The 26,856-nt window shown below is 37.0% G+C and overlaps 1 protein-coding gene and 1 long non-coding RNA gene across 3 annotated transcripts in view; one reads left to right on the plus strand and one right to left on the minus strand.

The window, feature by feature from the left end:
- Positions 1–25,924, minus strand: part of LOC110457310 — a 57,797-nt gene extending 31,873 nt beyond the window's left edge. The window contains exons 1-3 of the mRNA XM_021508528.1: positions 25,853–25,924; positions 23,269–23,533; positions 21,626–21,695 (exon numbers count right to left, since the gene is read on the minus strand). Of these exons, the coding sequence (XP_021364203.1) occupies positions 21,626–21,695; positions 23,269–23,532 (334 nt within the window). The 5' untranslated portion in view covers position 23,533; positions 25,853–25,924. The remainder of the gene's footprint in view (positions 1–21,625; positions 21,696–23,268; positions 23,534–25,852) is intronic.
- On the plus strand, positions 13,284–16,271 carry LOC110457320. 2 transcript variants are annotated; one of them, XR_002463687.1, is made up of 4 exons: positions 13,284–13,371; positions 14,906–15,250; positions 15,646–15,875; positions 16,162–16,271. It is a non-coding gene; the product is annotated as an uncharacterized LOC110457320 (long non-coding RNA). The 2 variants fall into 2 exon arrangements; XR_002463686.1 differs by lacking the exon at positions 13,284–13,371 and having other exon boundaries at positions 14,868–15,250.
- Positions 25,925–26,856: the final 932 nt, after the last annotated feature.

The raw sequence follows: 26,856 nt of genomic DNA on the forward strand, positions 1-26,856 counted from the left end.
ACATCCGGGAATAGACATGGCCGGAAGTATAGCAAGTAAGTTATTAATATAAAACACTGTGTTCGTACAGTGACAAAGACATAACAACATATAAAACATCCGTGAATAGACATGGCCGGAAGTATAGCAAGTAAGTTATTAATATAAAACATTGTGTTCGTACAGTGACAAAGACATAACTACACTTAAAACATCCGGGAATAGACATGGCCAGAAGTATAGCAAGTAAGTTATTAATATAAAACATTGTGTTCGTACAGTGACAAAGACATAACTACACTTAAAACATCCGGGAATAGACATGGCCAGAAGTATAGCAAGTAAGTTATTAATATAAAACACTGTGTTCGTAGAGTGACAAAGACATAACTACACTTAAAACATCCGGGAATAGACATGGCCGGAAGTATATCAAGTAAGTTATTAATATAAATTACTGTGTTCGTACAGTGCCAAAGACATAACAACACTTAAAACATCCGCGAATAGACAAGGCCGGAAGTATAGCAAGTAAGTTATTAATATAAAACACTGTGTTCGTGCAGTGACAACTCTGTTTTCAGGAAGGCTATCAAGATTTACATTCTGTAACACACATGTAATGATAAAACACTGTTTATACAGTGACAAAGACATACCTACACTTAAAACATCTTGGAATGGACATGGCCGGAAGTAGATCAAGTAAGTTATTAATAGGAAGCCCTGTCTTCGTACAGTGACAAAGACCTAACAACACTTAAAACATCCGCGAATAGACAAGGCCGGAAGTATAGCCAGTAAGGTATTTATATAAAACACGGTGTTCGTACAGTGCCAAAGGCATAACAACACTTAAAACATCAGGGAATGGACATGGCCGGAAGTATAGCAAGTAAGTTATTAATATAAAATCCTGTGTTCGTACAGTGACAACTCTGTGTTCAGGAAGGCTATCAAGATTTACATTCTGTAACACACATGTAATGACTTGTACATGGTTTTCAAGAAAAAAAAATGAGTGTACATAATTTTGAAAACTTCTTCTGCACTGAAAATATGTAGCATTACAAATACAAGTTAACATTATTAATACTAAAGGTTGAGAGGAAGCACACCAAAATACCCTGTCTCCTGCATACATACACGCAAGCGCGAATACACTAAACACACATGGAGACACGTCCTTAAATGACCTTAGCTGTTAATAGGACGTTAAACAAAATTAAACCATACTAATCGAGCGGAATCAACTGATATAGTGTTCAGTTTAACATACAGTTCTGTATTAATAAATGCAAATAATTTATTACTGAATCATGCAAAATCCAGCTAAGGATGATAAATGCCATTTTAAGAAGTACCCTTAAAGTTTCATTTCATTTACCAGTTAGGTAGTAAATAAAAAGCACGATGTTCAGAAATTACATTTCTAATCGCATTCCTAGGCCTGTTATTTCGAGAGAAAAAAACAATCAAATATTACATGCAAAAAGTACTACAACGTTACTGTGATATGAAAATGATAAAGAAGAAAGGAAATGTTATACAGGCATTGAATCAACAACGTCTTTGCCCTACTAATTTAAGCCTAGGAGCTATTGCATTTTATCGAAATCAAATGTTGAAGGAGTTAGTATCACTGATCGTGTTTATGTTACACGGAACTAGGGTCTGGTTCCCAGTTCCGTTTAAGGAAAAACGTAACTGGAGTCTGACACTCAGTTCGTATAAGACCAATTACTTTATAGAGGCTATGGTGGTATTAATATTCGTGTGAAAGGTTGTGGGTTCGATTCCTGTACTTCATACAGATTTGAGTTCCCAGTCGATTATAAGAGGCTGGCTATGATGTTTTTCTAAAGCAGACCTAGTATTTTGGTCGAAGTTCAATTGATAGTGTTATTTCAATTTTAAACGGAACTAGTGTCTGGTTCCTAGTTCCGTTTATGTTATACGGAACTAGGGTAAGGTTCCTTGTTCCGTTTATCTTAAACAGAACTAGTGTCTGGTGCCCAGTTCCGTTTATGTTAAACGGAACTAGGGTCTGGTGCCCAGTTCCGTTTATGTTAAACGGAAATAGGGTCTGGTTCCTAGTTCCGTTTAACTTAAACGGAACTAGGGTCTGGTTCCTAGTTCCGTTTAACTTAAACGCAACTAGGAACTATGAACCAACTTCAGGCTCCCGCATTTTTGGCTATATTTCTGTGTCTTCCTGTCTCGATTGCTAAAGTATGGACAGACAAGCGTAGGAATATACTTGCTCAAATAATATTGAATCGAAAAATGATTTACAATATGCTTTTATAAAAGGCACTTAAACGACGACTCTAATAGACCCTTTAAGTCTTGCACTGCATCGTCGAATATTCTTTGACCTATCAGCATTATGACATTTTTGTATTTAATTGTCGATTGCCTCAACCATATGTCGCCGAAACCTAGTTCGAAAAGTAACTGCTTGACTTGGTTTACCCAGTTAAAGCATGTGCCAGTATTGTTGCCTAATAAGAGTGTATATGCACTTTTTACAATACAATTTGTCGAATCAAGTAATTTAAACCAGAATTTTATCATTTTATATTTCCGTAAGTATTCCAGAGGATAGTGCCCGAGTTCAAAATATACCATTGCACTACTAGTAAATAAAATACTTTCAGGATCTGTTAACAAAAATGTAAGTGCACTTTTTCAATGTCTAGACATTTACTGGCTCCCCATACTTCACTGGCATAACACAATATACTGTTCACATAAGTGTCAAATAGGTTTAACAAAGTCTTCATATTTAGATTCAATGTTGAACATTTTGAGAATAAGGCAAACATGGCTTTGCGCCCTTGTTCCGGCAACTGTTTTTGCATGCAACTCAATTCATTATTGAAATTAATTTTAACACCTAGATATGTGAAGTTTTCGACAGTTGCGACAACTTCACCATTTAGTTACCACAGTTCATTATTTCTCATCTTTCCGCCTTTACGGAACACCACAACTTTGTTTTGGTCTGTATTAATGGTGAGATTCCATTTCTTTGAAGAATCTGTTAGATTAACGAGTAATTCTTGCAATCCTTCAATAGATTCAGAAAATAGCACCAAGTCGTCCGCATAAAGCATTAAAAACAGAGTCAGTACTTCAAATTCATAGTGATTTTTACATTTTGAGATAAAAAAAAAAACCGTTTCAAAGTCGTTCCTATACATAGAAAAAAGTATCGGCGATAAAATTTCGCCTTACATTAAACCGACATTATTGTCAAAGAAGTCCAAAAAACTTCCTTTAAACTTGACACACAAGATTTAACTTTAATATATATATAGACTTAATTACATTTAGCAGTTTACCTTTAACCCCTAGCTTGGACAAGTTGTATCACAAATTTATTCTATCAACATAGTCAAAAGCCTGTCTGAAATCAACGAAACAACAATAAATATGTTTATTTTTACTAAGAGATTTAGTGATAATTGAATTAAGAGCAAAAATAGCCTCCACTGTGCTAAGTCCGGGTCGAAATCCAAATTGAGCATCGGTTATTCTAAAAGTTCTAAAAATATTATCAACCCTTGTGCAACTGTTTTCAAACCTGACACCAAAACTGAGGCATTTGACTTGGCGAAGTTAGTGGCAAAAAACCAACTCCTGCCTAAGAGACTGTCAATTCACCGATGAACCGGCGAGGTATCTTACCTGGAAATATGGGATTTTAAATGAAATGGAAGAGAGCGTCAGTCTTAGAACATTTAGATCTGCTGGTGAATCACCTTGGTGCCGACTCTAAAAATCAAGCAGAAAACATACGCGCCACTAATCCCAGGAATCCTCAGAAGGCTGTAGAAGAAATTTGGAAGCGTCTTGATAGTGAGTTCGGAAGTGCTGAAGTTATCGAAATGCGTTGAAACGACGGATACACCAATTTCCTGACCTTAGGTAAAATGACTCCAAACGCTTTTTCGATCTGTCTGATTTCGCAGCAGAGGTTGAATCTATTAAAACCGACACAGTTTTAGGACCAATTCGCGTATTATGTCACGTCAAATGGGATAAATGACTTTGTGAGGAAATTATCAAAACGCTTGCGTGAGAAATGGGCTAAATCAGTGTGATCGTTATAAAGTGACAAATCGTGTGTCGCAAGTACTATTATCAGAACTCACGAAATACTTACGTGATCTGGCCCGCTTACACAACAACCCAAGTTTCGATTTTGGTGGCACATTGGTGAAGCCGAACAAAGGTGTTCCGGGTACGCAGCTGAAATTCAAACCCTGTCACAGGATTCTCTTCGTCCAACTTCGGTATCATCGAGGAAGACTGAGGTTACCCAGGATCCCAGCCCTAACTACGGGAAGTGCCCTATTCATAGGAAGATTTCAAATCATCTACTCAAAGACTGCTTTAAATTCCGTAACAAAACTGTGAAAGATCGTAAAGACTTTATATATAACAACGGTTACTGTTTGAGGTGTTGTGGGCAGAAACGCCACACTCGGAAAACATGCAAGGAAACTGTCAAGTTCGATGTTTGTGGTTCTCCAGATCACATTGGAATTCTCCATCAGGACACAGACTCTGGTAAACAGCATGAGGGGGACAGATTACAAGATAACCGAAGAAGTCAGCGGTCTCAAGAACCTCGCAAAAAAACACGAGGGGGAGGAGCTTCAAGTTGAAACGCGTTGTACTGAAGTTTGTAGTACTCCGCACGGTGCTAGAAAGTCGTGTGCCAAGATACTGCTTGTCAGTGTATTTCGCAAGATATATAGTATGATTGATGACCAAAGTAACAAGTCGTTGGCTATGTCAGCTTTTTTCGATGCCTTTGGAGAACGTGGTCCAGAGTCAGAATATGTACTTTCCGCATGCGCCGGCAAGTTTACTACCTCTATTAGAAGGGCATCTGGATATACCATTCAATCTCTTGATGGATCATGTACTCTACAATCGCCTTGTTTGATTGAATATAAAGATATCCCCAGCATTCGCAGTGAAATACCGTCTCCAGCAGTGGCGGAGAACTACAGTCATCTCACAGGCATTGCAGCACTTATTCCAGCTGTGGAAGATAGTGTCGAGATTGAACTTTTGATAGGTAGATACATCATGTTGTGGAACAACGTATTGATGGGGATTGGTTACCGTTTGGCCAGAAGTTGCCTCTGGGATGGGTCATTATTGGTAATGTGTGTTTAGGTCAGGCACACTTACCAGAACAGGTCAATATCAGGAAAACGTCGGTATTCGCAAACGACAGACCTACATACTTACAGCCATGTGGAATTGAATTTATAGTAAAGGAGGATCCCATCTTCGAACGAGTTCCGGGAGATGAGAAACCTGGCTTGTCGATTTAGGACACAGGGTTCCTAAGCATTATGAGGACTGTATTTCAGCAAACTCCAAGTGGACACTGGGAGGCACCCATACATTTTAAGGAGAATCTACATTTTCTGCCAGACAACAAAAGTATGGTTCTTAAAAGAGTGAATTCGTTTAATTTGAGTCTTACCCTGATAAACGGAAGAAGGTTATGGAGTTCACGGAGAAGCTTCTCAGCAATACGCATGCAGAGTTGGCGCCAGCCTTACCAGATTCGACGGATAAATGGTATTTACCGTTGTTTGCAGTTGAGCACCCGAAGAAGCCTGATAGTGTGCGGGTTGTGTTTGACTCATCAGCGAAGCGCCAGAATGTGTCGCTAAACAACGTCCTGTTACCAGGCCCAGATATGCTGAACTGCCTGCTTAGTATCATGCTTAGGTTTCGTCGTGAAAGAGTTGCAGTTACCATGGACGTGGAGCAGATGTTCTACAACTTTCAGGTTCCTGAGGAGCAGCGTCGCTTCATACGTTTCTTGTGGCACAAAGACAATGATATAAGTCAGCCGCTAGTCGAGTAACAAATGACGAGACATGTTTTCGGTAACACGACATATCCTGCCGTTGCGAATTACGGACAACATAAGGCTGTGGAAAACTCTGATAAGGACGTGAAGGACTTTGTAGTTAATCACTTCTACATTATATATTATATATACTTCTACGTCGATGACGGTTTGTTGTCATGTAGGACAAAGTCCGAAGCTATTGACATCGTTGAACGCATGAAACAGGCTCTCGAAGAGAATGGACGGATCAGACTTCATACGTTCGCGTCTAATAGCCGGGAAGTGCTTAATTCCTTTTGTCATGAAGACCTTGCTAATGATCTCAAAAATCTTGATCTCGTGGCAGAAACTCTTCTAACGCAGAGAAGCTTAGGACTTCTGTGGAATACAGAAACTGATGCCTTCACCTTCAAATTTAACCATGTGGAGAAAGCATACACGCGACGTGGTCTGCTGTCGACCATAAACAGTGTATATGAGCTTCTTGGATTTGCTCAGCCATTCACTATTCGTGGGAAATTATTGCTTCGGGAAATGATGTCTGTCACCTTCAGCAATGATTGGGATGATCCCCTACCTCAGTGTTGGTTAACTGGTTAATTTTCAGTAATCTTATGAGTGTTTTTCACCCTCTCACGAGGTATGTGAATTAAACTCCTCTACGAGATGGACACAATGAGGGGACTCTTCGTCGACTTTTTTCGTCCATTTTATATTAAACATCACAAAATATAAAACATGATGCCAACGGCAACGTACCTGTCGGAACATCATCATCTGTATCTCGATTAATGATCAGTCTTTAGTCCGATTTAAAGGGAGAGATACATTGCAATAATTTGGCTCGCCCTCACATGTACAATGTACTTGCGAGCATATAACTATTTCTAGCTAGATCATATTAAAACAAGAGTATCAATCACCCTGCAATTATTATTACAAAACGAGATCTTGTCATCAGTATCGTGTGCTGAATCATAATGTTGCCGTGTGTTGGGGTTATTTCTTAAACAAATTTGTCCTGATCTTTAAATATTAATGAAGTTCAAGACACGTGTTCAATTAATAGTATTGTTTGGTATATTTTCCACTATTTATAACGACATCGTATTGACATTGACGACAACGGAATGTCCGTAGACATTTGTGATTTACTTAAATGTGATACCGAAATATTACAGATATGTATTACATATTGTACATGTTTAGCTCTGCATGAATATCTACAAACATAAGGAAGGGGAAAGATTTAAATATTTACAGTTAGCGAGACTGAAATTATATCATTTGCAGATAGAGGAGAAAGTAACTGTCTTTGTTCATAGGAAGGAGACACGCAAAAGATAAGAATTAAAAATAGACTGAAAACAACAAGAAACCCACAAAACAAATTATGTATGTTGTACTTACAAGGAGCAATACTAATTTATTTTGACCAAGAAAGGCTGCAGAGATTAGGCGAGCATACCAAGTACAAGACAGACGAAGATTTGATACACTATGGTGTTGACACTATTTTCAACACATCTGTATATACATCTATATAAACAAGCATAACAACAAACGACTCATCACTATACCCTCAGCATAAGTACAGACTAAACCGCACGTGACAAGTTTTGCAAAATACAATCTAAGCACTCCTCGAATTTTTCAAATCCCTAAGCGGCGCAAAATTTGGATCTGTAAAAACTTTGTCCGTTTCCGGTGCTTCCCCATGCGTGAAAGCCTCCTGGGAAAATGAGGCGGCATACTATCCACACCAACATAATATCAAACCCCTACGATATCTGTATTTATTACATTTTACCATCAAAATATCATGAATTCGCCGTTTAATCAACTCTTTAATTTTCACAGCAGTCAAGATATATGAAATGTTTTTTCTTCAAAAATGAAGACATCGCTCGTAGTATTGTCCAATCAGAACGTAATTTTTCTTCACTGCAAAACAGTTTCGTTTCGTTAGTGGCTGTTTTGTTCCTCGTTTTCAAAAAAAGAGTATGGTATTTACACAACTACACCAGTGATATCAATAGCAGCAAACGGCCGACCTGCATTGAAATCCCGATTCAAAATGGCGCCATTTAAATCTAGCGTTCAATGATAAGCTACAAATTCCGGCACTTTTCTGATTTAGTAATATATGCATTCCGTTTCTTTCAAAATGTACTAAAAAGAAAATCAAACGGTCTTTCTGTTGAACTCTAGATAACTATTTCAAACGTTAACAGCAGTGAACGTCAGATAATTAGTTAATCCGTTTACAACAAAGAGTGTCTTCGTAGAGGATTCGAGAGGTAACAACTTCCTTGCCAAGTATCCTTTACCAGATATGAACATTTTATATACTATTCAATTAAAGAGTGACTACGATTGACCCTTACCCCAGAATATCGTTGTTATTTCATTTAAAAATGCAAAACCGAATCAATATTTGTAAAACTCGCGACAATTATAAATGATTTTTGTGAATTATCTGCCCCCGCCGGGTGAGCTACACTTTCGAGCAGCTCCGATTTTTTTTATGTAAAAGGTATTTTTGCGAGGTTCCTGAGGTCCATTATTGTGCATTATTGGGTTGTTAGATGACTTCCTATTATATACAACGAAAACCTGCTATGTTATTGACAATTGCAGCCGTATTATTCAGCCCTCCATATTGAACGTTTGAGTGAGAACTCATGCCCGGCCCGTGCATTCTGTGGAAGCCATTGTATGTATCCCGATAACTACATGTAACTACATATGTACTGCTAGCACACATGTCTCTATCGCCTTCTCAAGGAGAAAAACGTCATCACGTTAGTTCATCATCCTTGACTAGGTCACTCATCCCCCGGGAACTCAAAAGACATAAACAGACTGTACTCTGCAATAACTCCATATCTGAGGTGTTCACCCCAATGAATCTTACTGCAGGTCAACCTGGCTTTAAGCCCTAACCTCAGTATACACATCCACCTGGCCATCCCTACCCCCGGGGTATGTCCAACCCAGTCCATTTCCCGGGTCGTATCCCAGTGCTAGTCCCTCGTCGCTGTCGGATATCGATATTGACAGGATTGTGGTAGCCCTTAAGACTTCCCTTAAGGCGGACATCGCTAATTTAGTTACCCAGGAGGTCAACACCCGTGTATCCCCCCTCCTCCAACGAATTGATATGCTTGAAAATGAAAACCGTGACCAACGTCTACATATAGACGACGTCGAGCAGTATGGACGTCGCGCCCTCGTCAGAATCTCCGGTTTCCGGGAAACACTCGAGGAAGACACCACAGTCGTTGTTCTGAAGGCTGCTGCAGGTATTGACTTACAGCCCACCGATGTTGAGCGATCTCATCGTGTGGGTAAACCTCGTAAGCAGCATGGTGCTGGGAGATCCCCGCCTAAACCTCGGCAAATTATCGTCCGTCTGAAGTTTGTCGATACGAAGTTCAAGCTGCTTAAGTCAAGGAAGGCATTCCGTGATAGGGATTCAATTTCACATATCTATGTGAACGAGGAAATCATCAATATGCGGAGTGAACTTGCATATCATTCGCGACAGCTGGTTAAAGCAAAAGCAGTCCTCCAAACCTGGACGACGAACAGCATAGTGATGATAAAAGATCTCAACTCCAACGTGTTCAGCATTAGATCAGAAGATGATCTTGTGCAGTTTGGACACGAGATCCAGTGACTGAAATTTATGCAATAATAAAGTTCAATGTAAATGACCTTAATTCATACTTTATCACTTTTGAAGTTGATATTCTGTGCTATTTTGCCTCCTTTTTAATACTTTTGTCGTATATTTAAGTTCACACTCCGTGCTATCATATGTTAAAAGTTATTATCGAACATGCGAGAGCTATGCGTTCTTACCCCGCGATTTGTATACCTGTGTATTACAATACACATTGCGGGTTGTAGGGTTTGGATATACATGCCCCTGTCCCAGTTTAGATTTTAAGATACAAAATATCAAATAGTTTGACCCTTTTTTCTACACTTGTACTGCCGATAAGGGAAACAAAGGTTATAACAAATCTGATATTATATTGGCTTAAGGGGGAGATACAGTGACCATTGGTGAAAACTGGCAAATTTTTCAGTGGTAAAATACAAGGGCAATGAGTACCGTAACGCATTTTGTTTGTGCCCAATGGTTTCATTGATGAACAAACAATAAACAAAATCATGTTTTTTCTCAAAAAATGTTTTATAAGAACAAAACTAGTGTTTTTGTAATTGTTTATGGTTGCATCGCTGTAGCTTTTATTACACGATATACTATTACTAAATATAGATAAGTTATTTCTCGCACATATAAGGAATGGAAACCTATCGAGATATTTTCGAAATTCTATTCTATATCGACAAAATCCTTTCTGAACACACGTGGGGGTGACAAATTTCACTAGGTTTTGAGACTTTCGAAAGAAAGCGAAAATGCGTGTCTTCATACCTTGTATACAAAATAATCTGGTCTTGACAATCGGTCACATAATAAGGTTTGGTTAAATGAATGTCGTTACCAATGACTGCTAATGAAGAAAACATGGATCACATGCAGATTCAGTAGAAAAAACGGGGATTTCACAGACTAAATTCACAATGTTGTTTACATCTCGCCATGATGGACTTTTTACATTCTGTGATATCAATACGCGAATCCGAAAATCTTTGCGCAACATCGATAAAACTGATATCGTTGTCTCAAAATGACAATATTACATGTTATGCAACAACAGATGTATCATAAAAATATGTATTCTTGAACTTAAATGTTCAAAAATCATAAAACTGAAACACATATAGTTCTTCGGAAGCGGAGTATAAACAATAGCACAGGTGTTGTTGGGCACATCCGGTAAGCTAACCAAGGACAGTCCGTTTGCAAGTAAGTATGATTTACACATAAATATTACTATTACGTTCGAGATCCTTAAATATTATGCAACATATGCTGCATTAATTATCACTGAGCTAGTCGATCGCAGATCGTCAGTTTCTTATCGCTCCTATAACACTTTTTATGAAGTGTTTGCCCCGTGTTGAACGTGTCAGATCTGCATTTTCTCACGTGGTTACACGCATTTGTTTGGGGTCCGAAAACTTTCTCGCTGTCTGGACAACAAGTATTTGCAAAATAAAATCATTTTAATTTTTGACACATTTCCTTCCATCTATGTTTGTATCATTATTTGATACATTGCCATTTTAATTAATTTATTCCCGAAAAATAGCATGTGTTATGTATTGTTTACCCCCTGTCAGTAGCCCCCGAAAATGTAACTCGAGTATAAAAGACCGTGCGTGACTGTATGGAGACTCATACACGTGTAGCACTTCAAATTAGTCTTGGGAAAGAGAAAAAGTCTTTTAAAGTTTAATTTAGCAACTGGAAGGCATTTTGAAGTAATGTACATCACTACATGTGTATGTATATAATTTTGTTTTCAGTTTGTACCCCAAGTGATCTTCTGTGATTACAGAAATTCATGAGTTAAGAAACCTATGAGAACTGGCAACAAAAAAGATTACAAATACTACAGTGTCTAAGGCAACAGGATCAGGTAAACATAAGTGGATTGGTCGAGCGGTTACTAAATAGTATTCATTCGCAAAGTGTTTTATAGACAATTAACTTATTTTGTCATTTAATCTGTTAAATATTATGCATTAACTTTTTGTGAATTGATTCTACATCCAACATATGCCTTCACATAGGACACTCTCATTCAGACAATTGAAACAAGCAAATCACACACTGTTGTTTAGTAAATAAAGTAGCAAGTAAAGTATGCACAAGTGTGATTGGTATGAAATTGAATAACTGACTGAATCATAATATTTCACATTTAAATTTTATATTTTGTTTCAAAAAACATTAAGTTCTTACTCAACAATTTGGCATGTTTTTGAAACTATTTACATTTATATCCTATAAAGCAGTGGAGAAATTGATGCAATATAGAATTTTTAAAACTATTTTCAGGTGAAAAAAGTGAACTTCCAGCTCAAAGTGTTCCCACATCAAGAAGGTGTCAAGTTAAAGATGCAACAATGTTAGAACAGGTACACAGTTATAAAAGTTCTGTTTAATGTTTACTGGACTGTTTTAATAACACGGAAATAAACATATTGACCCCATGATTTACATGTGCCATACCCAGAGGTTAGCCCCTGTCTGTACCGGTGCTTTCTGTTCTGGTTCAACCAGTTGAAACAGTTGATGCTGATCAAAGCAAAACCCTGTGGTCAGCTTTGAATTCTAACAATCAATTTTTGCAAAGTTTGCATCTGGCCAGCCACTGTTCATTTCAAAGTAAATGAAGTCTCTATACATGAATTACAACATATGCTGAGTCAACGACTGAAATATCCCAGCCCTTAAATAGCTGATATAAAGAAACAATAGTGTATATTTTGTTTTTCACTACATTGGTGTGACAATATTGTGAATGTCTCTTACTGGACCATGTTCTCAAGGAAGTTGTTTTTCTTGAGGAAACTGTCGCAACAGTAATTGCATATTAGTAACATCAGTAAAAATGCTTGTAGTCTTTCAAACTTACTTCTCAGATTGGTGGTCCAAAAACTTTTACCATGGATTTTAATATTTTAAGGGTTGTACATTCATGTTTCTATGACAGATGAAGGGATGATAAAAACAATTATATTAATTTTCCGTTAAAAACACCTGTTTTAATTGAGTTGTGTCATTTCACTTTCTATTTTTCACTAGGTGACTTGAATAAAGACAAATGATTAGAAGGCTATGTGCTGGAATATGTTACAGGAAAAGATGAGGAATATGGTGTAATGGTATTGTCCTTATCGAGCCCTCCTCTACTGTACTAGTGTGTGTAATCGAACGCACCTTTACTTTGTTGTGTGTAATACATCTTTAGATGGGGCCGTATACAATGTTAAATACAAAGGAAAACAGCAAAAACCATGGTGCATAATCTGCAGCCAGACTTACATAATAGTGATCTTAAATTTGGGGATATTTAGGTGAGTTCATGGAATTAATCTGAATATAGTAATTTCCATGTTGAGAGTAAAAGGATTGTGTCATTGTATGAATAAAGACATTGATTGCATATTTCCTACATGTCCAAAATTGTCATTAAATCTGTGAATATCATTGTATTCATATAATTTATCGATATCAACTTAGTACAAGTAAGTGTATGATTAATGCAATAACTAAAGTATTCTTAGCTATTATATAAAGGTAAAACAGGATTTTATTTTTGTTGATCAGGCAATCCCACCTGTGTATCCAAACCACCCTGCCATTTATCACAGCCTGCTGACCTAACCAGTAACATGCTGAAGAACCGCTCATACGAGGCATGTATTAACACATCAGACCATCTTACCCTTTATACCACCCAACCTGTAAGACCTGCCAACAGTCCCGATGCAGCAGACCAGCTGACGTGTATACGCACAGACAACTGAGCCAACAAGTCTACTTGAGTCACTCTGTCTGCTTTTGAAGTTTGGTAATTTAATAACTGGCTAAAATATGACATTTTTAGCTCACCTCCCCGAAGGGCAAGTGAGCTTATGCCATGGCGCAGCGTCTGTCGTCCTTCCGTCCGTCAACTTTTCCTTTAAAACGCTACTTGTCCTGAACGGCTAAATAGATTTTGACCAAATTTGGTCAGAAGCATCTTTGGGGGAAGGGGAACCCATTTTGTATAAATGGAGGGTGTGGCCCCCCTGGGGGCTGAGGGGCGGGGCCCAAAAGGGAAAATATAGCAAATTCTTTAAAATCCTTGTTCTTCTGTAGGAATGAAAGGATTTGTTCCATATTTGAAGCATCCTTGGGTGAAGAGGAACCAATTTTGTATAAACCGTGGGTCTGGCCCCCCAGGGGCCTTAGGGGCGGGCCAAATAGGGGAAGCATAGCAAATTATTCTTTAAAATCCTTCTTATTCTGTCGGAATGAAAGGATTTGGTCCATATTTGGTGTGGAGTATCCTTGGGTAAAGGGGAACAAATTTTGTATAAACGGTGGGTGTGGCGCCCCCTGGGATCTGAGGGGTGGGCCCAATAGGGGAAATAAAGGTATTTGTTTTTAAATCCTTCTTCGACCATCGGGATTAAGGGATTTCTTCACAATTTGGTCTGGAGGATCTTGGGCAAAAGGGACTCAAGTTTGTATAAACGGAGGGCGTGGCCCCTCTGGGAGCATATGGGCGGGGCTCAATAGGGGAAATAGAGGAATTTTTCTCTCCTACTATACAAGTGAAGGGATTTAAACCAAATGCAGTCTGAAGCATGCTTAGAGGAAAACAACTCAACTTTGTTTAACTTGTAAAAAAGGTGCATGTGAGGCCCAATAGGGGAAATTGAGGAAAACTGGGACATAACATGGAAAATCATTTTCTTGTTGTCTTTCCCACCAAAACAGATTTATATGTTGTTCTTCTAGCAACTTTGTAACTTGTACTCCTTTGATAAACCTGAATGGTACTCAGCAGGTTTTAAATTGAAAAATAAATTACCAGGTGAGCTACTAAGGCCCCTAGGCCTCTTGTTTGACATAAAATAATATCATTGTAACATTATGTAAATGATTGTAAAACAATTTGAATGGGAAATGTTATTGTAATTATATCAATGTAGACAATGGATATACTTGAAGTTTGTTGGTGTCAATGCTGCTTCGTTGGGTTGGAAAACACATATATCAAGTTCTGTACTTTAAAATCTCTACCTGTACAGCAGATAATTTTGAACAGGTAACATATGTAAACTCTGACAGTATAAATTATGGCAGCATTATGTATGATGTTCAGAACTAATAGATAGACCAATAGTCACCACTTTGTAATAAAATGTAATTAGGAGCACCTTCATTCTGCAAATTATGTACTGCACATATATGAAAACTATAGAGCTTGTTTAGGAATCAGTACCTACCTCTACCTGATAGTTTAAAGTTGTGATATTTATTTTTATATGTAAGCGTAACCAAGAGCAGCCCAAGATGTTTTGTGTAGAACTGTTTTTATTTTTCCTATGTTACAGGAAACAGATACATGACAAACTAGCTGAGCAGTTGGTCCACTAGTTGAGTCAGCCAACCCAAGTCTGCCAGTCCAGTCAGCCAGTCCAAGTCAACCAGTCAAGTCAGCCAGCCAAACCAACCAGTACACTCCCCCATCCCAGTCAACTAGTCCAGTAAGCCAGCCCAAGTTACACAGTCCAGACAGCTAGTTCTCCAGTTAACCAGTCCAAGTCAGTCAGTCCAGCTAACCAGCCCAATTTAACCAAACCAGTCAACTGCTCAAGTCAACTATACCAATCAACCAGGCCGGTCAACTACCCAAGTCAACTAGACTACTGTCAAGTTCAACCATTCCTGTCTTGATGGTTAGTCATAATTCTCAGCTATGCATTATTCTGGGGCCAATATTAGGCCTATTTTAGCTGTAGACAAATCTATTACTTTATATAACACCCTCTGTACATACTGCACTCACCAGAACAAATATACTGGACAATATGGACTGTTTCTAGTAAATATAGGCTGAATGGATAACTGCACTTATCAGGATGAAAGATAAATGTTTTGATGTTTCCTAGCTAAGGTGTTGTACTCGGTTAGCTATTTATCAAACTACATTTGAGACATATGCCACCTGATGTGAAGTTACACAATGCTGAGTAAATATGCAAATGAAATAGTTTACTGCACAAACTGTGAGATAATATATGTCAGTCAGAAAATGTTTTAGTAGGATTGCTATATTTTTGTTATTTTATAGATGACAGATACAATACACATTACCCATCGAATCAGTTGGGCACTTGAGCCACTAGCCAACCAACCCAGTCAAATCAGGCAACTAGCTCTGCCAACTCACCAAACAGCCAGGCAGCCAACCAAGTAACTTCTTCCTCTAAATACCCTGCAAGCCTTTTTATAAAGATCTGATAACAGTCAGTCAATGATGCAGCTAGTTCAGCCATTGATCTCTTGGAAATCATTTCTTTGGTAAGCATATTCGAATTGTTCCTTGATAAACATATAAGAATTGATCATGACTTACAACTTACAAAACTTTTGTGCCTCTGGATCTGGTGTTACATGTATAAGTATCCATGTACCACCCCTATTGTTAAATAGAGAAAATATTTTATGATGAGTATTGGTTTAGATAATCTACAACAATGTATATCTTTCACTTAATTAATTTGAATGAAATATAGTCAGGCTAATTGAAATCTCAGATCATATCTTCAGCTATCTAAACTGATGTGTTGTTGATTTATATTTTCAGACAACCAACCATTATGGAAGTCATATACTTGATAAGTTTCCCTACAGCTATATTTTTACTGATGTGACAAATACAACAATCATACTGTGTAGATTCTATCTGGCGTCCTATACAACAGATCCTGTTTGCAGACTATAATACATCAAATTAATTTCATACATGAGGTAAGTTTATCTGCCAGTAAAGATAACTATTTTAAACATTGTTCAGTTAATAGTTTTGAATTGGGAAGCACAAACACACCTCGTGAAAATAAAGCCTGCCATGTTTCAACAATCTCGGTGAAAAACTGAGAGAACAGATTTCTTGACAAGATTGAAATGTTGAAGAATAAAAGGGCAATAGTTCTGTGAAATATGACCAAAATCAAATTCCAATTCAGAAAGCACAACTACATGTTGTGGCAACAAANTTATGCCAGTATTTCATTGTGAAGGGATTTTGAGTGAATTCCTTTGTAGGTTTTCATAGACTACAGATTGAAGAAATTAAATAACATTTTTGTGGAATTTTAGGACTTAGCTTGTGTTAGCTAGGGACGCAACCATCCAATGAATTTAAATGTGTTCTCAGAAAGTTTTGAGTTAACTTTTAATAATCATTATTGTATATAAATGACAATTATGTTCTAATGAACATTTTGGTATTTGATAAGGGTATGCTTGTTGTTGTTAAAGTGAAATATTTCCCTGGGTTGTATATGCATGTGGATATGCCATATGACTTGTATCTCCCCCTTAATATAACTTTACATGTCTTGTACATACCTTCACTTTTTCACTTTAGTAATCTGTTTAGAAACATCACTGTCTGTGTGCTGTCACGAGCCCACGCGCACGCTACCGTGACCTAAAACATTTCTGTAACTCCCACGGGCTATTCCATTTTAAAAGTGTCACTTTCATCTATTATCTTTTTTTTACAGCATTGTGACCATACTGGCTTTTAGTCGTAAGGTGTTCACTCATAGAATATCATTATAAAGTACATATTACAAACTAATGTTGCTGTATTTACTGTACATAAATAAGCGCAGTAGCCTGCCTCCCCTCGTTATTTCGCGATCCGTACGTTTAGTACTGCGCATTCGCGCGTTTACAAACATGTGCACTACGCTGTCACGAGGTCATGCGCACGCTACCGTGACGTAAATATGTCGGGCTGTTCTATTCGGAAAGTTACCTGTTCCAGGCGAACTCGGTTTTATAAATGTTTTGTCCTGTTTTCATCAGCATATCGACCATATTGATACCTACTGGTGCTAGATACAATGTGCTCCGCTTACAGGAGAATATTTTCATGTTGTATGAATAACCAGTGTATGTATTTATAAGCGTAGCTTGCCTCCCCTCGTTGTCATATAGACCATTCCTTACACTGACCCGAGCACAAACGTTAGAATATGAACTTTGACCTCACATTACCTCGCTGTTATCCAACTTGTACGTGTTTATTTTTCTACTCTCTTTACCTCTTCTATTCTTTCTAAACCCTACCCCCGACCATCCCTGATCCTACAATTTACATGATGCTAGCGTTGTCCAAATTATACCCTACGTATTCTGTCCGAGCACACCACTGTCTTACACTTCTGTACACCAGTATACTGATGTGACATAATGCCAATCTCATTACCGTTATACCGTGCTCGGATATAATAATTCAACAGAAAACCCTTTCGAAGTTCTGCAACATATTTTAAAGTTAACACCAGCTCATGTGGCTGTCTGGGATTTAGTGATAGAACTCACTGGTTTTTTTTGCATTTTTTTTTTCTTAGTGTAATTCACTTGCTACTTATTAACTCCGGTAATGTTGAGATAAATCCAGGTCCATTGAATATCCCCGACTATTTTTTTTTTACTAATAACCAATCCGTTTCACATTTATATGATCTGCTACAGGTAGTTAATTTATCCCAACTGATATCGTCTCCTGCATTTTATACTGAAAAATCCTCGTCTCTTCTTGATGTTATTTGCGTAAGTAATCCTTACTTGATAGATACATGCTCTGTTCGGGAAAAATTTCTAGACCACCCTCAGAGGTATCATTGCCCTGTTTTCTGTAGCCTAGATATAACTGTACTGCAGAAGTCGTCACTTAAACGTAACATTTGGTTGTATGACCAAGGTAATTATGACATGTTTAGAGAGAAACTGTCTAGTGTTGACTGGGATGATGATCAGTGATGACGATCTAGACGCCTCTGTCGATGGTTTTGCTGATGTACATATTAACACCGCCATGGAATGTATTCCAAACAAATTAGTAACAATACGTTGTAGAGAACCTCCATGGATGACATGTGAAATTCGTAAACTAGCTCGAAAAAGAAAAAGATTATTTAGATTAGCTAAGAGATTAGGAACCATGGAGCATTGGGTTAAGTTTAAAAGAGTAAGGAACAAATGTGTAAGTATAATACGTAATGCAAAAACTAAATATGTTCGTAATCTTTGTGGAATACTGGGAAATAATACTCGTGGGAAGTCTTGGTCGACAACGGTAGGTAAACTAATGTGTAACACTAGTAAAACGTGTAATATACCACCCATTCATACTCATACTTCTATTATTACCGAGGATACTGTTAAAGCAAATGCGTTGAATGAATTGATACTAATGCGGAACTCCCACCTACTAACAACAACGAACCCCTACTTACTCGTATATATATTGATAGGAACGCCATTACATCAGTGTTATCTAATCTAGATTGCTCTAAGGCAGTTGGACCTGACCTTATAAATCCAAGACTGATGAAGGAAGCAGCAGTAATTTTGAGTTACCCTTTTCAAATCATCTTTAATAATTCTTTAACCACCTCATTTTTCCTAATGTCTGGAAATTTGCTAACGTTGCCCCAGTCTTTTCAACAACTATCGACCTATATCATTAATATCTATAGTGGGCAAGGTGATGGAAAAATGTGTTTATAAATGTCTGTACAAATTCATTATTGAAAATTCTTTATTATCACCTTCTCAATCTGGATTCAGGGCAGGTGACTCTACAAGTAATCAATTACTCGCCATTGCTAACGTTATATAATCGGCGCTAGATAAAGGTAAGGACATTCGGATGATCTTTTGTGATATCAGCAAGGCCTTCGACAGAGTCTGGCATGCAGGGCTAATTTTTAAATTACATAGATTAGGCATCGGGACGAGTTTATTAGCATGGTTTAAAAGTTATTTAAATAATAGGAAGCAACGAGTAGTTATAAACAGTAAGACCTCTGAGTGGATGGATATTAGGGCTGGTGTTCCCCAGGGGTCAATATTAGGTCCACTGCCCTTTTTGCTTTTTATAAATGATATAGTTGACAATATTAACGCTATAATACAACTATTTGCTGACGACACTTCCCTTTATGCCATAGTAGATACTCCGTCTCAATGTGCAGATTTGTTAAATGACAGTTTAAGGAAAATATATGCATGGTCTGAAAAGTGGTTGGTAAATTTAACCCTGAAAAAACTGAATCTCTTTTGATTAGTAGGAAAATTAATAAGCCCCATCACCCCCCTTTATTTATGAATGACGTTCCTATTAATGAGGTTAAACAACACAAACATGTAGGAATATTTTTTTTCTCATGATGGTACTTGGAAAGAACACATTAATTATATGATTAAGAAAGCGTCTAATAAACTAGCCATTCTAAGACAATTTAAATTTGATATAGACAGAAACTCTCTTCAAACCTTGTATTTTCATTTGTCAGACCTATACTTGAGTATGGTGATATCGTCTGGGATAACTTAACTATCCAACAGTCTCAATCCCCTGAGAATATTCAGCTCTAAGCTGCTATAATTACAACGGGTGGTACTAAACTAACAAGTCATGCTAAGCTTCATGTCTACGATACCGACGCAACGTAAAGAAATAGTTCAGATACATAAAATGATGTTTGGCCTTACTCCCCCGTACCTTTCACATCTACTCCCTCAACGCAGAATCGACGATCACCAATATAACACACGTGTTGCTGATAACTTAAGCAATATATTTTGCAAAACTAACGTCTACAAGAAATCGGTTCTTCCTTCTTCTATTGACCTGTGGAATTCACTACCCCCAGATATTAAAAATAACCTCTCAATAAGTAATCTGAAAAACTACCTACACAGACACTCCCTTACAGTTCCCCCTTATTATAATTATGGAAAACGCCTCGACCAGGTTCATCACGCTAGACCGAGGATGAACTGCAGCTCCCTAATTGCCCACCTGTTTTGTCGTAATCTTGTCGATAGTCCTTATTGCTCATGTAGACAGGAACATGAAACTACTGACCACTTTCTTCTGTCTTGTCCCAATTACAAATATAAGAAATGAATGCTTTGTAAATTTACCTGAACATTACACTCTTGACATGCTTCTATACGGAGATCCAAATTTGTATCCAACATTTTACTTCTAAAACCAAACGTTTCGCAAATTTACAGTGCTGTCACATGAATCCCAGTGAATCACAAATCATCTTTGTCATGATTTAAAACATTGATTTTACCTATGTTGGGTTCACTTATCTTATAGTATACGATTGTATGTAGTAACTACAATGCAATATCACTAATTCACGATTAAAGACATCCCCCCGCCCGTCTCTCTCTCTCTCTCTCTCTCTCTCTCTCTCTCTCTCCCTCTCTCTCTCTCTCTCTTTTATGGTTTAAGTTTTGTCCTTTATTACATATATTATTCTTACGATGTTGTTTAGCTTTGTAGTGTTGTCATCCGCTTGTCAGTAATTAAGGAGACAGGTTCATATAAGTATTTAAATACTTTTTTCTGAATCCTGTACTTATGTATTGTATGTATGACATGAAAACAAAATGAAATAAACTATGGTTAAAACTAAATGATCTTTTATTTAAATCATTCCCTTTATCTTTTCTCTCAGACGGTATTACCATATTGTTGACATGCAGTAAAAACCTATATTTTTTTGCCTTTGGACAATTAATGAGTGAGACAATGGTGCAAAATGTGAGGTTATTGAGCGTGAACAGAATATTCAGACAATATAAGTAATGACATAAATATTCGAAGAAAGAATTCAAGAGTGCAAGATCCGTTTCCTTGTGGTTGTTAAGCTGCCTTACACCAGCTAAACATGCTGGCCAATAACACTCGGAAATACAGACTGTAAAGTAATGGCAAAAATCCTAACAAATCGAATAAAACCTTATTTTGATAAAATGATCCCCATTGACCCAAAGGGATATGTCGTTATTTCCTGGAGGGAAACATTGGCCAGATATACAACTGTAACAGGTTTTAATCAGAAAATAAGCATAACCTTCTCTCTCGTAGAAAACACTCACTTAGCAGTTAATTGGTCATCTAAGCAAATCCAACCAATACGTGATTAGGTTCAGGTTTGGGAATCACTGTACCAAATACAGAAATGTTTTTTTGGCTGAGTATATATAAACTTAGTGGCATCAGTTACCTTTTCTCAGTGTGTGGTTACCGGGACAGCTTATTGCCAGCAAACCGACGTCTTTGAATATAAATCCGACCTGTGTACATCAAAACTAAATTTTTGACTATAAAATCAACTGTATACGACTGATTGTAAATACTAGTAGTTTAATGCTCTAACGGGTACTGAAGTTATTAGTAGATTAAAGCCCTAACGGGTACTGTAAATATAAGTAGTTTAATACTCTAACGTGTACCGTAAATATTAGTAGTTTAATGCTCTAACGGGAACCGTAAATATTAGTAGCTTAATGCACTAACGGGTACCGTAAATATTTGTAGATTAATGCTCTAACGGGTACCGTAAATATTAGTAGATTAATGCTCTAACGTGTACCGTAAATATTTGTAGTTTAATGCTATAACGGGGACCGTAAATATTAGTAGATTAATGCTCTGACGGGTACCGTAAATATTAGTAGATTAATGCTCTGACGGGTACCGTAAATATTAGTAGTTTAATGCACTAACGTGTACCGTAAATATTAGTAGTTTAATGCTGTGGTGGGTACCGTAAATATTGGTAGTTTAATGCTCTAACGTGTACCGAAAACATTGTGTTATAGAGTTGTTATCAATGATATTTCAATAGTCAGTGTATTGATCGAAATTATAATAATCTTCCTAAATGTTACAACAAAACTGGTGACCAAAAACAAAACAAAAGTCCTCCCTTTATGATGTTATAACATGTAACCGGCAGTTATTCGGTCTCTTTTGGGAAGTATCAAAATTAGAGAACTTCAGAATAAATCATGCACACAAATACAGCGAAAATATCCATTCAGGTACATAAATACAATAAAATATAACTATTTGTCGTTGACACGGTATTTGAATATATAACGAGGAAACCATGTATAAAGGAAATTGCAAGAACAAGGGAAGGGAAAACGCATATTGAAATGTTTTGTTATAATTAAGTTGGCAAACATAACGATGGGCAATAAATGGAGACTTTACTGCAGCAAAAAACATTGGTTTTTTTTATCACAATAAAAGATTTTTGATTTTTTTTAGTGATAAACTGAATAAGGCGTTAAGGAAAATAAGATTGTTTTTGCTGTAAATGGCACACACCAAAGGGCAATATATAGAAGCTGAGTTTAAGCTTGACGTTTCTAAATATATTTACACACATGAGCAAAACTGGACAGTTTAATATTTACAAATAACAAGGAGCCCTATATATGCATATTTACAATCTACTGACATTCACTCAATAATAATTGCTACCGTCAACCGGCGTTATCATCTCATAACCGAACCACAAACCGAGACCATAGCCGACGGTGGTTCTTATTGAACCGATCACACATGAATAGGTTTGGAAGTCAAATGTGTTTGCTGATCAGACTAATAATTAAAAAAAGTTATATTCCATTCACAGAAATAATGCTGTACATTTACTCGTGTTCAACTGGACTTATCACCTCATAACTTGATCACAATTGAAATATTGTCTTAAGATATATTTACAGGAGCATTTCCAGATCTCGAAACAATATAAGTAACCCTTCTTTGCAGATTAAAATTCACTTTCACCTGTTATATCAATGCATAAACACAAACTGTAAAAGGAAAATTCGATTAAAAAAGAACGCTACTTACTTGGTTACCCTCGTCTACAGCGACCCACTCTGGAATAGTCTTCACGTCTGTTCTGATTGGTCTGCACGTGGCTGGAGATGTGTCAACGATCCCATGGAAGTGGTTGTTGGCCTCTTTCAGATACAGAAACCCGTTTACAGGGGACTGAATGGACGGACATTTCCTGATAGGCACGTTTGGATGATTCGCGTTACAGATACACTTGTACTCAGTTTTTACTAGGCTGAACGCAGCAACCAAGCAAACCAATGGAAAGATCTTCATCCTTTTAAATTATTTTAATAAAACATAACTTTTTATGTGATTATAACTTCATATACATATAGTAAAAGTATATGGTCAGACCTTTTGATATAGGTTTGTGCGATCAAAAAGTTAAGAAATAAATTGAGATAACTCGACATTCATATCGTGTGAAATTGTCAAATATTTGAACACATTTTACATTGATTAACAACACGTTTGGAGTACTACCAGCTGTAGCCATACTATGCTTTAACTACATCAATATCATCAAATTAAAAAAATACCTAATTAATACCAATCGCTTTAGAATACGTTTTATTCGTTACATATAAATTTTGAACTATTTTTTTTAAAATATTTATCAAAAGATATTTTTCCATGACCCTTGCAAAATATTTAAAATCAACATTTTTATTTCCGCTTGTTCATTCTTTTCTCTGCAACATGACAACGTCATACCTTAATGTTTATTGACTTAATGCTGATGTCACAACAAGTGTTTGAATTGTTGTATACGCAACATCCAAGACGTGGTAGTATTATAGTAAAATGTGGTAGTAATGTGGCCAAGACATGGTAGTATTTATAGTTAAATGTGGTAGTAATGTGGCCAAGACGTGGTAGTATTATAGTTAAATGTGGTAGTAATGTGGCCAAGACGTGGTAGTATTTATAGTTAAATGTGGTAGTAATGTGACCAAGACATGGTAGTATTTATAGTTAAATGTGGTAGTAATGTGGCCAAGACGTGGTAGTATTTATAGTTAAATGTGGTAGTAATGTGGCCAAGACGTGGTAGTATTTATAGTTAAATGTGGTAGTAATGTGGCCAAGACGTGGTAGTATTTATAGTTAAATGTGGTAGTAATGTGGCCAAGACGTGGTAGTATTTATAGTTAAATGTGGTAGTAATGTGGCCAAGACGTGGTAGTATTTATAGTTAAATGTGGTAGTAATGTGGCCAAGACGTGGTAGTATTTATAGTTAAATGTGGTAGTAATGTGGCCAAGACGTGGTAGTATTTATAGTTAAATGTGGTAGTAATGTGGCCAAGACGTGGTAGTATTTATAGTTAAATGTGGTAGTAATGTGGCCAAGACGTGGTAGTATTTATAGTTAAATGTGGTAGTAATGTGGCCAAGACGTGGTAGTATTTATAGTTAAATGTGGTAGTAATGTGGCCAAGACGTGGTAGTATTTATAGTTAAATGTGGTAGTAATGTGGCCAAGACGTGGTAGTATTAATAGTTAAATGTGGTAGTAATGTGGCCAAGACGTGGTAGTATTATAGTTAAATGTGGTAGTAATGTGGCCAAGACGTGGTAGTATTTATAGTTAAATGTGGTAGTAATGTGGCCAAGACATGGTAGTATTTATAGTTAAATGTGGTAGTAATGTGACCAAGACGTGGTAGTATCTATAGTTAAATGTGGTAGTAATGTGGCCAAGACGTAGTAGTATTTATAGTTAAATGTGGTAGTAATGGGGCCAAGACATGGTAGTATTTATAGTTAAATGGGGTAGTAATGTGACCAAGACATGGTAGTATTTATAGTTAAATGTGGTAGTATTGTGGCCAAGACATGGTAGTATTTATAGTTAAATGGGGTAGTAATGTGACCAAGACATGGTAGTATTATAGTCAAATGTGGTAGTAATGTGACCAAGACGTGGTAGGATCTATAGTTAAATGTGGTAGTAATGTGACAAAGACGTGGTAGTATTTATAGTTAAATGTGGTAGTAATGTGACCAAGCCGTGGTAGTATCTATAGTTAAATGTGGTAGTAATGTGGCCAAGACGTGGTAGTATTTATAGTTAAATGTGGTAGTAATGTGGTCAAATATATACAATAAATACTGTTATCATTACATTACAGATACACTTCAATTGTAATTTTCCCAGCGCCATATTATTACCAGCTTCGTTCTCTAAAGGTAACCAGTTATGTTGTTACCTTAATCGTGTTTCATATTTAACGCTCCGCTGCATTACATGCAATCTCGTCATGGAAATAAAATCAATCAAAAACCAATATTAATGATAGTAATTTTTAGCACAGGATAAAAGCAGAAACGCCTTTTCCCTCGTTCTTATTGTTGCAACAATAGTTAAAATACGGACGAAAAATTAACGTTATACCATTTAAACTGTGTGACGATTAGCTAAACCAATACCTTACAGCTAGTGACTTTATCACCCCAGTACATATTTGTGTTTACTTGCAAGCGATCAAACACGTTATATTAAATACCGTAGTGAGTTTAGAAAATCACACCTAATTTGAAGTGTAAATTTATACAGTTTTACAAAATAAACGAATGGGTGTTTCACTTACCTATCACACTTTCGTATGTGTGAAGTCTTATCAGTTGGTGTGCCGGTAACATCCAACGACACACCAGAGAGACCGATAAGGTTCTGGTGACCTGGATTGCTAGCTGTTGGTCACTAATTCTTCACTGATCAGTGTTCTTATTGACGTGATCTACCTGTTATCTAACAGCGTCAAGACTAGATCTATACGCTGAACGTCCTGTATCGTAACAATAATCCGAACTGTTTGTTTTTATTTAATGATTCAGTGATAAATTAGTAACGGCTCCAACGCAAAAAGATCTGTATTCTCAATACGGATCTGTATTCTCAATACGGATCTGTATTCTCATTACGGATCTGCATTCTCAATACAGATCTGCATTCTCAATACGGATCTGCATTCTCAATACGGATCTGTATTCTCATTACGGATCTGTATTCTCAATACGGATCTGTATTCTCAATACGGATCTGCATTCTCAATACGGATCTGTATTCTCAATACGGATCTGCATTCTCAATACGGATCTGCATTCTCAATACGGATCTGCATTCTCATTACGGATCTGTATTCTGAATACGGATCGGCATTTTCAATAAGGATCTGCATTCTCATTACGGATCTGTATTCTCAATACGGATCTGTATTCTCATTACCAATCTGTATTCTCAATACGGATCTGCATTCTCATTACGGATCTGTATTCTCAATACGGATCTGCATTCTCAATACGGATCTGTATTCTCAATACGGATCTGCATTCTCAATACGGATCTGCATTCTCAATACGGATCTGCATTCTCATTACGAATCTGTATTCTCAATACGGATCGGCATTTTCAATAAGGATCTGCATTCTCATTACGGATCTGTATTCTTAATACGGATCTGCATTCTCAATACCGATCTGCATTCTCATTACGGATCTGTATTCTCAATACGGAAATGTATTCTCATTACCGATCTGTATTCTCAATACGGATCTGCATTCTCATTACGGATCTGTATTCTCAATACGGATC

This window comes from Mizuhopecten yessoensis, unplaced genomic scaffold, assembly GCF_002113885.1.
Source record: "Mizuhopecten yessoensis strain PY_sf001 unplaced genomic scaffold, ASM211388v2 scaffold1127, whole genome shotgun sequence".
Classification (NCBI taxonomy): domain Eukaryota; kingdom Metazoa; phylum Mollusca; class Bivalvia; order Pectinida; family Pectinidae; genus Mizuhopecten; species Mizuhopecten yessoensis.